The 13,305-nt window shown below is 35.9% G+C and overlaps 1 protein-coding gene across 1 annotated transcript in view; it reads left to right on the forward strand.

Annotated features, from left to right (window-relative positions):
• Positions 1 to 267: 267 nt before the first annotated feature.
• Positions 268 to 13,305, forward strand: part of Poln (DNA polymerase nu) — a 126,965-nt gene continuing 113,927 nt past the window's right edge. The window contains exons 1-3 of the mRNA XM_005366212.2: positions 268 to 303; positions 6,971 to 7,161; positions 10,131 to 10,243. Of these exons, the coding sequence (XP_005366269.1) occupies positions 268 to 303; positions 6,971 to 7,161; positions 10,131 to 10,243 (340 nt within the window). The remainder of the gene's footprint in view (positions 304 to 6,970; positions 7,162 to 10,130; positions 10,244 to 13,305) is intronic.

Genomic DNA, 13,305 nt, shown 5'->3' on the forward strand with positions numbered 1-13,305 from the left:
CAGCAATACATCAAGGCAAAAGACTGCTACAAAGGAAAACTCAAACAGATACTTTCTCCAATACTTGAAACATCAAGTCATTAAATTCATGAGAAAAGTTATTTTGTTGTTTAGGCAATGAACTCACCGTAGACCAAGTATCCTGAAGGCAGATACTCCTTAGGTCAAACCTCTTGATTTTGAAGAGCAAATGAAGGAGCAGAAGTGTACTTGAATTCTCTGACCTTTGATCAGGGTGGAGTGGATATAATTTTATGGACCATCTTAATGTCCAAAACACCAAGTAACCACACCCTAGATCAGGTACCATAACCACTCTTGTAAAAATCTTTGACCTCTTTGACCTTCAGAGAAGGTAGAAATAGACTCTTTTTGGGGGCCTCCACAGAACATGTGTTTTGAATATTGGTTGTCATGAAGGGATACATGGAACTTTTTAAAAATTATATTGATTTAACCTCTATAAATATAAAATAATGGACTTCAATAAGCAACTCTTTTGATTAAACTTATGTTTATTATCATCTGTATTAATTTCATGTTTTCGTTCCAGAGACTTTAAATTCACAAACATTACTACTGAGTCCACAAGTAAACTCTCAGTTTTGAAAGGATAGGATAACCTGAAAACTCATGGGAGTTTTATAAACAAGATAGTACAGACATTGAATCCACACTCAAAATCTATTTGTTGTACTTTTAATGAATGAAAATATTGAGAATTGACTATAGATTTGGAGAACCAACTAGGAATACAAAGAATACATTTAAGAGAAAACACATAGAAATCATTTTTTGTTTGCTTGTTTGTTATGGACAAGTCTGTGGGGGTCTAGATATGTTTCTGAATGGAAAAAGCTGATAGAGAAGTTTTTTAAAATTATTGGTGTTTCTCCATAATAGCTCAAAAATAGCACAAATATTCACATACCTCAAAAACTTATTCCTGGATGACATATTATTTTGTATGAAATTCTCACCATGCTTGGAAACTTTATGCTGCAAAAGGGTTTCTACAAGAACTCTGCTAAAATACACCTAGGTTACTAGTAAGATTTTGAGAAAATTCATGCATTGAGAGCACAATATAGTTATAATTCAAGGAGTTTAAAGAGATAAATCATGTTTCTTGTTAAACTGTCAGTCTGTTATATACTTACTGTACAAGAGTGACTATATTATATTTTCCTGTTTCTTTTTTGCTTTGAGGGAGAAGAGAAAGAGAGAGCTAAATACACTAGATAGACAGAGATAGACACACACACACACACTCACACACACACGCACACACACACAAACACAGAGAGAAAGAAAGAGAGAGAGAGAGAAGAGAGAGAGAGAGAGAGAGAGAGAGAGAGAGAGAGAGAACATATGAGGGACCAAGAGAGAGAGAACATGAAGTTGGGTTGTTAGGGAAGTTAGGAAAATCTGAGCGAATTTGGAAAAAAAGAGAATTATTATCCAAATATATTTCATGAAAAATTTTAGTTAGTAAAAGTAAATAGAAACATTGTGGAAACTAAAATAACTATAAATATTACACTTTTTTTTTTTTTTTGGTTTTTCGAGACAGGGTTCCTCTGTGGTTTTGGAGCCTATCCTGGAACTAGCTCTTGTAGACCAGGCTGGTCTCGAACTCACAGAGATCCGCCTGCCTCTGCCTCCTGAGTGCTGGGATTAAAGGCGTGCGCCACACTTTCTTAATTTTGAAATGATAGTAAAATAGGATAATCCACTGACTTTAATGAGATACTTTATTGTAGTTTGAAGACCGCTCTGTAGTGGAATTTTTGACTCAATGGTAGGAAAGGAAAACGTTTCAAATTTTGAGAATGTTTTACTTATCATTAGATTTTCTTCCACAACCTAAGATCTAAGGCCATTATTTTGAAATAAACCATACCAGTTTATCTCGGTTACTGGGTGACTAAAATCAATGTGTCAATCTATGATCTATTTTCCTAAAATTTCCTATATATGCTTGCAATTACAAAGTTAACCTCCTAATAGGAAACCAGAAGAGCCCTTAAGTTTGTATTACATCTCACAATAGAAGGACATTAAATTGCCAGATGTTCGCTTTTAATATAACATTATAATTTTTATGAAGTCCAGCAGGGTCCTGAAAATTCACTATCATCTTACTATATTTCTTCTTTTCCCTTTTCTCTTGGGTGTATGGGAAACTCACGTAACTTACGATGAATTCTTACAATTTCCCAAAGTGATCTTAAAGTTTTCAATAGCTTTTCCATCAGATAAACAACATATCTTCCACTTTCTGGTTGTTTGTTTATGTTTTCCCACACCCAGTGAACACCGAAGGGGAAATTTGGGAGCTTTAACAGCTTCTGTAGTGTTCTTATAATTGCAATGCCTTTAGCATCACCATGGTTAAGGATTTGTCAGCACTTATAAACTCCTACTTTAGTGAAATTTTGCTTGCCATATAAGCTCTCATCCCAGGAGCAATTTTCATTTAAAGCTTTAAAACCCATCTCTTAGGATATTTGTGATGATGTGGTTAAAACTTAAAACAAAAGTTTATTGTTCTCTGATGATTCTAAATCCCCACCAAGATTGTTCTTTGCAGTTTCCTTTCCTGAATAAATTCAATTAGCTCACAATAGGTAAAGAGAGTGGAAAGGATTTCGGGAGATGCAAGGATTGATATAACGCCATTTCCCGCATCAAATTACATTGAAGTATCAGAAGAAAAATGTGGATAAATAAGAATTGCACACATTTTAATATTTAACAGATTCCATCCAAAACAAAAGGAAAAAGCCTCAACTTTTATGAAAGTTTTACAAGTGAATTACTTGCAAATGGAAACTTAGTTTTGGCCGTAGACTAAAATATGAAATTTAATGCAAAATTTTAAAGTTGTTTAAAATATCAAGCAATTACAGACTCAGCATGTCATTTTTTTCTGAGATGTTTCTTCTTTGACATCTTTTTCTGAATTCTCCTGTTCTTTTAACATCAAAATGACAGGGTAATAATACCCTTCTCTCCCATTTGTGCCTCCATACATAAAGTCATTTAATTATATGGATTAAAATATTATAGTTATTTTGATAGATCTTAAACTTACATGTTTCCATTTCAATTCTCCAGAATTTCACTAGTGAAGTTGGTTCCTTTTCCAAAACATGTGACAATTCATTACTATTTACTAGAGGATATAAATATATACATTGGAATCTTGAAGCTTGTCATCATATTGCCACCAAAGTAGTTTAGTTTTAAGACTTGTGAATCCTTCTATTATGATTGAGTATCCTTTGGGTAAAGACTGTTATTGCTGTGTCCTGAGATAGGTTGATTTACAGTTTTCTGAGAATCTTCCACACTGATATCCAGAGTAGTTGTGCAAGTTTGCATTCCCACCAGCAATATGGAGTCACCGCCAGAGTCAGACATGCTGAAACTTGTCACGGGGAAATACACAGATTAATAGAAATGGGTCAAATTAATATGTAAGAGTTAGCCAATATGACACTAGAGTTAATGGGCCAAGCGGTGATTTAAATAATACAGTTCTCTGTGATTATTTAGGTCTAAGTTAGCTGGATGCCTGGGAACTAACAATTGGCCTCCTTCCAACAGAATTCCCTGTCTATAATCCTTTCTAAAATGGCCTATTCTACCACAATTAAAACATTGGCTATTTTGATGTCTTTTTATACCTTTGAAATCACTTCCATGTCAGATACTAGAGAAAAATAGATAACAACGAAAGATACCCGAGAAAGATATACACCTTGCCAGATGCCTGAGAAAGATAGCATGAGCAAACATATAAAGGCACAGCAGAAGCAAAAGACATTCTGAATTTGTGATCTTGCATTCTTCCCTATACAAGATTGAACCATCAGGGGATTATCTCTTGGAGGGCTGACACATTGAGCTTCAATTGCCACCTGCTACTCCTCTGACACCAGCAAGATGATTATCTTTTTTTACAGAGTTTCTTGGGCCAACACTGTAAGGTATTCCTTTGAGCTTCCTGAAACAATTGTTTGTTATGATGGAAATTATCTTGCTGTTTAAGCAGGATTTTTTTCTGATGAGAAGGCTATTTATCTTGTCTCATTATATCATGTTTTGTTTTGTTTGGAAATGTCTTCTTTTTTATTTCCTTTTAAGTAAAAATAGAATTTCTTTTATCTATAAAGAGCTTTCCAATATTGTTCATTTATATTTCAGGAAGTATAGTAAATTTTAATATTTTTGTTTAGTGTATAAATGTTATCATAATTCTTAATCATCTTGGGAACAGCAATTGATATTATATGCAATTTTAACTATATTAAAGGTTAAGAGGTCACAATGAGAAGCCAAATTATTAAGCCAATTAAACTTTATACATTGAGTAATTCTATTGAGTGGATCTATAGATATCTTTAACAAAGAGAAATGTTTGGAGTTCTTATAATTAGAAACTGTTCTAACAATATTATTACTTTGTTTGAGAAAGTCAAGAAAAGGCAGGAAGAAAGTGTGTAGTTCAATATGTGATAAACTCAGGGCTACACATGTTTCTGTTCATCAGAATTGACCCTCTGCTCATTTCTTTTCTTGATAGCTCTTCTACTGAGAAATCAGGTTCGGGAGGACAGGAATGAATTTCACACAATAGATTAAGCTTTCATATGTATTCATGTGTGTAATATCAGACAGAGAAAAGACTGACATTCTTATTTTTGCTGAGTATCTCATTTTAAGCTATACTTCAAGAGAATATATGCTAGTGAAAATAACAAGGAGTTTTGAACTGAGCCAATTTATGAAGCAAATATACATTCATTGCTATAGTCAATTACCTCTCTTTCAGATAATATGAGCTTCAGGTTATATTTTTCACATGATTGATTATCCACTGAGCTATTATTTCTTACTGAACATAAACTACTTAGTTTAATTACATCTAGATTTTTCTTTCCATGTTTACTTTTTAGATTTTTCACTTTAAGAAACTCACATAGTATCAGCTATATGAATGAAAGGAATGCGTCTATAATTATTTTTCCTTGTTTACTTCCTTGAGATTTATATCCAGAATTGTCAAATTGTCTTAATTCTAAAGTCATATAAAGCCAATAAAATAAACAAGACAGATACATGTAAGGGAGCATACAGCTGCTATCTCACAATATATACTTTGTAGATGTAATTTCCCTTTAGAGAATAGAATATTGCCTTGAAATATATTGCATTCTCTGCATTGCTTACTTCATGACTTTAGTATGAATACAAATTCATTTAACTAAAACATAGTCATTCTGAATAAATACATGTAGGATTCAGTTGTATGCATTTTATTTAAAAAATTTATATCTTCTGGGCTTAAATGTAGCTCGGTGGTTGAACACTTGTCTTACATGCACAAATCTCTAGATTTCAAAAAATAGCAAAACATAAAGTAAACACAATTTAAAAACTGCTTTTAAAAATTAATTCATTTCCTCATAGAATGAAATATGAAAATATCAAACATCTACTGGATAAAATATATTATTTTTATTTTTGAAATATGTTATATAGTTATATTTAGCATATTTTACAATTATTACAATATTTAATGCATTATTTGATATCAAAAATATTTAAATATTTGTATATAAGTCTGTTATCAACATTTTACCATAGTTAATTGACTGTATTGATGTGAAACAAAATTTCACTCCAAATTAGATAATTCAGTTTATTATAAGATAAATATGAGTGGTCATATTTCAAGAATAAAGATAGAGACAGTGCTGAAAATCACGTGGAAGAGGTATCATTAACTTCTATAGACACAGAACTAAAACAGTCAGAAATTAACTATTTTCCAAAGATACTGACATAGCCATTTAACAGGCAGGCTTTCTTGCAGAAAAAGAAATCTTATATTTGACTACAGATACTCACTTGCAATTAAATTTTAAAGCTCCTAGAAGCTGGAGATCTACTTAGGGAGATATTCCAACACTATTAATCAAGTTATGTCAGAGAAAGTATGGTGGTATGACTGTTCAGGAGGCTGGTAGATCTTGATCTGTAATGTGCCAACATTCTACAATCATAGAACAGTAGTTGGTAAATCAACCAAGATATGGCTATGGAGAAAAAAATCATAGTGGCAATATACAAAGCAGTGATTTACTCATATTTTGAACCTTAGAACACTGGTCCTCAAAACAGATTCCAAAACAGACTAGCTATATGATCATAAATACATTGGTTAGATTACTGTCTTGGTTTTCTTTTTTAGTAAAAATACTTAATCATTTGGCTTACTACATTTTTATTGTTAAAAAAAAACTTAAAACTTAATTTTAATTTATACCTCAGTCCAAGGGTACTATTTGGCAATGGTAAACACTATGTTATTTTTGAAATCTATTATCAATATTATTGAAATTATTTGTGGTAAGATTGTGAAATAACAACAACATTAATTGTACCACATAATATCAGATTAATTTTATTATAAAATTTCTGCAAAAATGCAAATTAAAAACTACTTATTTAAATTAAAATCAAATTTGTATTTTTATCAATAAACTTTAAAGTAATATATTAGAAACATAAGTCTCACAGTAACTTCATAATTACATCCTAAGTACTAATACTATCTTATTATTATATACATAGTTCTGTTAATGTTCCAAAGTTCTGATATTAATTATTTTTATTTACATTAGCATTTCTGTGTTTAGTAAGTTTATCCTATCCAATAACTTAAAATAACCTCAAATGATATTACCAATAAAAACAAGAGTATTAACAACAAAACATTTTACAAGGTACATTTTATATTCTAAATTATGAGATCCAGTTTATCTACAGTAGATTAAGATGGTAACCCAGAAGGGATTGGGATTTACAACTCAACTCAAGGAAGGTTGCCACATTTAGTTGACTCATTTAAACAACACTTTTGAAAAGTTTCTTACGGTTTCTTTTTTTTTTTCTTCAGACTTTAACTTGTCCTGTTAGAGGAATTGTACTGTTACTAAAAACCCATGTAGACAGCAGCCCTCTGATTTCCTCAGCCCAAGGTAGTGTTCTGGGAGAGGACTCCACATCTGCAGATCACTGTATCTACATACATACCGAGCACTGCTCTTTCTGGGGCCCCAACAGAGAAGCACATAGTCTATTTGTCAGGTAAGAAATCTTTATTGCTTACATTAAATGTAAGGCTTTCCAAGCTCTCCTCCCCCAGAGTTTCCAGAATGGAAGATCCATCCTGATGCCAAGAGAACCTGTTTCTGTATTGTAATAACTTTGCAATGAGATGTTAGGGGGAAACCTCATCCTGAAAACCCACTTCCACTACCAGGGTTCCAGGTGGTTTTCACTAGTGTTCTAGTTCCCTCCTGTACAGTATAAATTATCACTGCCTGAAAACACCAAGTTGTCTTCAGTATCACTAAGGATAATGTCTGTCTGAAGATGTGGCTTGGGTGTGTTTGTGTCACAAACAGTCTTGCTGATATAGACTTGGTCCCAGGGAGGCTGTTTTGGGGTGGTAGACCCTTAAGAGAAGAGACTCAGCAGGTGATGGGTAGGTCATGGGGGATCTTCCCTCTTGAATGGATTAGTGCTGGTCTTTCAAGAGTGAACTTTCACACTAGTGGGCTGTTGTGAGGTAAGGCCACCATGTGATTGGCCCCTTCTATCCTTGGCTGGTTCCCTTTCTGTCTGTCCATCATACTGTGATGCTTCAAGGGGCCTCTGACCAAGCCAGTGCCATGCTTTTTGGACTTTGCTTCTGCAATTGTGAACCAAATGGACTTTATTTAATTGTGCCCAATATGATAATGGCTTTTCTGTCTTTTTAATTTTTTTTAACATTTATTAAAGCTTTCTGTGAAGAACTTTTCTTCATCAACTAGACTTTGTTCAACTTATCAAATCTTTACTCATGTGTTATTTTATCGGATTAAACAATATTCTAGCCCAGCAGTAAGTACAATCTCCATCTTCACATTTCTCTATAATGCCTGTCACCACCACCATTCATAAATATTGTTTATTTTATTTATTGTATGTTCACTACTAAGCTTGCTGAGGGTTAGGGCAGGATTTTTTTTTCTTCTCTTTCATGACCCCACACTCAGAAGCACTGCCACAGAACAAATGAATATTTATACAGCATCATTTTGAAGTATGTTAAATTCTAGGAAAAATAGTCCCTTATGTACTATAAAAATAGAATAATAGCCCCAAATCTATAATAGTATATCTAGGATTCAAAATGAACTTAAATAATACTTTATGATTATATACATAAATATGTTTTAAGAAATTTTGCATATATAGTGTATATAAGTGTTTGCATGTGTTGGCATGTTTATACACATTCACATGTATGTTTGTGTGTGTTTTATTTTATTGAGACAAGATCTCTTGCTGAATTTGGAGCTTGTCTATCCTAACTAATCTAGTTAGCCAGCTTGCCGTGGGAATTGTTACCTTCCAAGTTCTGGGATTACAGACAGGCCACAAAGTATTTACATGGGTTCTGGGGATATGTCATAGTTAGCTTCAGTTGTCAACTTGACACAAACCTAGAGTTACCTTGGAAGAGGGAACCTCAACTCGAGTATTGCATTGATCAGCTTGGAATCGGACCATGTCTGTAAGGCATTTTCTTAATTGCTAATTGATATAAGAGGGGCCAGCCCACTATAGATGGCACCATCTCTGAGCAGGTGGGTCTGGGCTGTAGAAGAAAGATATCTGAACATGAGTCTAGGTGCAAGCCAGCATGCAATTATTCCTCTATGGTCTCTGCTTCAGTTTCTGCCCCCACGTTCCTGCCTTGACTTTCCTTGATGATAAACTATAACCTCTAAAATTAAATAAACCCTTTTCTCCCCAAGTTACTTCTGGCTATGGTATTTGATCATAGCAACAGAAAGCAAACTAGAACAGAATTTGAACTCAGATCACCATGCATGCTTGTGTGGCAGGTACTTTTTCCACTGAGCCACCTCCCAGCCCACAAGAAACCCTTCTGCTGTTTGTCTTATCAAGACTGACTTCAGCCAGCCTGAGAGTCTCCCTAGGAGAAGGCAGTCTAGCTGCTAGAGCTCTTCATCCTGGATCTGTGTTTCAACATGTGTCAGGGAGGTCCTCACACCCCATTTTTCCATTATTCCTCACTTCTTCCTTCCCTTCCCTCCCAAGTCTAAGCCAAGAACCAGTTTTGTTGGCACTTTGACCTCCCTACCATCTTAGCCTCCTGTCCTAACAAAGTCAGACCGTGAAACTTTCAAAACACTATACAGTGCTGTCAATGGAGCCACACAAGCAAAACCCACTACACACCACCCAGTGTGCTTGCTCACTGAACTTGTGGTTTCTTCATCCCTTGTTCCATCAAAGAGCTCTTTAGATGTAGTATTGCATTCTGCCATGAAGAGGAACTTACGATTTGGTGGTTTAGGGTTTATCTCCTAGCAGTAGCAAGATATAGTATCAGAAACCAACCTTAACACCTATTAGATATGACATCTCTGAACTCAAGTCCCTTCATCTGCATACCGGATGGAGCACCTGTCTTGTAGCACTGTGAAAGTTTTAGTGCAGTAACCTTGTGAAATGTTAGCTAACCTGGACACATCTGATAAGTGTTAACTGTTACCCCACATCCAGAAGCTCAGGAGGTGATGGAAGAATGCTGCAGTTCATCACAAGTGGGTCCTTCTCTGATAGGTGTGTGGATAGGCTGCTTGCCTACAACAGTCCTCGAGCAGGTTGCAAAAGTTCTGGAAGGAGAAGAGTAAACAGGAAGGAACATATGCCATACCCAGCAGCATGGGTAGAAGTGGCACAGTGAATGGCAGAAGGAAAGACCTGGCATACTGAGAGGTAGAATATTTGGAAGAGCCTGGGCCAGGTCCAGTGTGTGTACTCTGCGTAAGAGCTTCAGGAGTAGAAGCTTTGCTCAGAGATAAGCCCTGAGTAACGCCCACTTCACAGGATTCTTTAGCTAATGAGGTGTATATGTATGTGTGTGTGTGTGTGTGTGTGTATGTGTGTTGTATAAGGATAGTTAGTTATTTAATATCATAGTATTTTCCCAAGATTTGAATTATTGTCTAAATTGATGAATTTTCCTTGTCTAGGAACATGCTGTTTTGGACACTTAGATGTAAATGCCCCATTGTTTGTTTTAATGCCAAGGACTTTGTGAGAACAGTACTGCAGCTCCTTGGTGAAGATGATAGTTGGAAGCATGGTAAGCCACCATTCTCATTGTTCCGAAGATTTAGAAAGGTCGCCAGGCCATCAAGCTGCAGGGCTCCTTGCCTCACAGACACTGTTTCTTCACCTGCCAAGAGCAGAAAAAGGCACATCCCCTCCTGTGTGGTTTATATTCCTTTGGTGACCTAAGTGGGAAAGGATGATCCATCAAGCACAGTCAAATGGGCTTTGTTATTACCTCTAGTATCTATAGACGCAAAAATTAAACTTCAACACAGAAAGCATCAAACAAGGCGGGGTGTTTATTATCTTTAACAGAGTAGGGCGTAGCTGGGCATGGTGATGTATGCCTTTAATCTAGGTACTTGGCAAACAGAGGCCAGTAGGTCTCTGAGTTCAAGGCCAGCTTGGTCTACAGAGCAAGTTCCAGGACAGCCAGGGCTACAAAGAAACTCTGTCTCAAAACAAAAACAAAAAACAAAACCAAAGAGACAGAGAGTAGGGGGAAAAAACTTGAGTTTTGGCTGTAAAATGTTTTCCAAGTTATCTGAGTTTTGAAATATTCATAATAAAATGTTGAGAAAAATTACTGTAATAAATTTCTAACACACACAAAAATACTCACCACAGTCTGATCAAGATTTGACATCTGACTGATTTTTTTTCTTCATTTTCAAACCACCAGCTCCTTAGAATTTTGTGACAAATCTCAAATAACACAAGGTTAAGCGCTAATGTTTCAATTATATGAGCATCCTAAGTTCGAGGCAATTGCATCACCTTTCCCAGTGTGAGCAGTAATCTTTCTGCATTACTAGCTATCCTGACAGAATTCCAGCTCCCACACTTGTCCTGTGACACTCTTGTTTGTTTTTTTGTGATGGTAGAAGTTGTTGATTGTCATTGTCTAGGTTCCTTAACTGCAACCTGGCAAGATCCAAAATCCATTTGTTTCCTTTTTCCATTTTCATGTGTGTATGTTTGAATGTGTAGAGGCATACATGTGTGGACTGCATATGTGTGTGTGTGTGTGTGTGTGTGTGTGTGTGTGTGTGTGTGTGTAAACCTGAAGTTGATGCTGGGAATTATCTTTAATTGGTCTTTTACCTTATCCACTAAGGTCTCAGTCAGACCCAGAGCTGGCAGATGTGACAGTCTTACTATCCAGCTTACTCTGGGAACCCCATCTCTTGCCTTCTGAAGCTGGAATTAGAGGCATGCTACCACACATATCTGACATTTACATGGGTCTGAGAATTTGAGCTCTGGTTCTCAGGGCTGAAAGACAAGCACTTTGGCTACTGAACTGTCATCCAAGTCCATTTTCCTCATTCATTAACTAGACTAGTTCTGTAGAGAGGATCCCTTCGTCCTCTGTGTAAGTGAACTTGAGAGGAAACACCTAGATGGAAATTTGGCTATTTCTCTTTACTTATGTCTTCAAGATAATGACTTGTTCCACAGAGTAATTGTATCAAGCAAAGTTTGATTAAAAAAAATATTTTAAACAATGGTCATTGTGAACATGTAGGTTAGTTTTATTGCTTATTTAATTATTAGTATATTTAAATAAGATAGACTTATGTATGTACATTACTACAGTAATGACTGTAGTGCAGGGCAGGAAGTGCTCAGGGTAAATATATAGCAGCTCAAAGTCCTTCAAGTCAAGAAAGGTCAATATTATAAACCATTGAAGATATGTGTGTTAGAACAAAACATACCTATTAGGTTGAAGTAAATGCTGGAGAGAAGAAAAGGTAAATCTGTATGGTCACTATGGAGAGCACTATGGACAAACCTAAAAAACTAAAAATAGGGATTTGTCCTGTCTGACTTCTGTTTGTCAGTTACAAAAGTTTATAGGGATTAGCATCCAGAACATTAGGTACTGTCCAATTTCCCAAGGTCTTTTCAAAAGGTTTTTCTGTAGAACTCTTACCTTTGGAACATCAGAGATCAGTCAGTGTTACCCGACAGTGTCATGTGAAGTCAAACATTGCTGTCCCGAGGGCACAAGCATCCAAAATGAAAGTTCCAAATACGTTCTACATCAGTTGTCTTGGCCATAATCTGGAGAAGTCTTGATACTGAGTGCTGTGATAAATATAAATCTCTCAGACTAGTATAATAACTTAAGAATGCCAGGCAATCTGACATTTAGTGTGATGTGATCCAAGATTACAGTTTATTTAAAGATCAGTACCTTTTGTTTTTAGTTGTCTCATAGGACTATCTTATGTCAGGAAATACCATTCGGCCTGGCCTACACTACCTGCTTACTTTGATACAGTGACAGGATACTGTGTGGGTTCAGCTAACTACTACCCTTATCCCTTGACTAAGGAGGCATGATTTTTTGACTATGATGAAGCATTATGAGTGGTCTGGGAGGTAGGAGATAGAGGAGAAAGTAGAAAAGAAGACCTATCACCTATAATGTCTGAAAATCCCATGTCAGGAGAGGGCAGTTGAGGGGAAAGAAAAATGGACATGGGACGAAGTTTCTGACTTCACTGAGAGATTCATGTTCCAAGTGAGCTTGAACTCCATATCCTTTCCCAGCTGCTTGGATTCCAGTTTTTTGATGTGATTACCATATCAACCAGCCATGCAGGACCTGGGTGTATTGAGCCAACTTCCCAGAAGGTGGATGGATATTCTTGAAGAGGGCTAGAGAGATGGCTCAGCAGATAAAGTGCTTACTGTGTGAGTGTGAACACTGAGGTTTGGGTCCCTAGTGCCATGTAAATGTTGAGTAGGTGTTATGGTATGTCTACCATTCCAGTATACTCAGAAGGTAGAGACAGGACCTCTGGAACAAGCTGGGCAGCTAGAGAGCCATACTGAGGAACTATGGGTTCAACTGAGAGACCTTGCCTAAATAAATAACATGGAGCCAGGTGGTGGCGGTGCAGGCATGCCTTTAATCCCAGCACTAGGGAGGCAGAGACAGATGGATCTCTGTCAGTTTGGCCAGCCTGCTCTACAAAGTGAGTTCCAGAACAGGCTCCAGAGCTACACAGAGAAACCCTGTCTTGAAAAAACAATAAATAAATAAATAAATAAATAAATAAATAAATAAATAAATAAGAT

This window comes from Microtus ochrogaster, unplaced genomic scaffold, assembly GCF_000317375.1.
Source record: "Microtus ochrogaster isolate Prairie Vole_2 unplaced genomic scaffold, MicOch1.0 UNK6, whole genome shotgun sequence".
NCBI lineage: Eukaryota > Metazoa > Chordata > Mammalia > Rodentia > Cricetidae > Microtus > Microtus ochrogaster.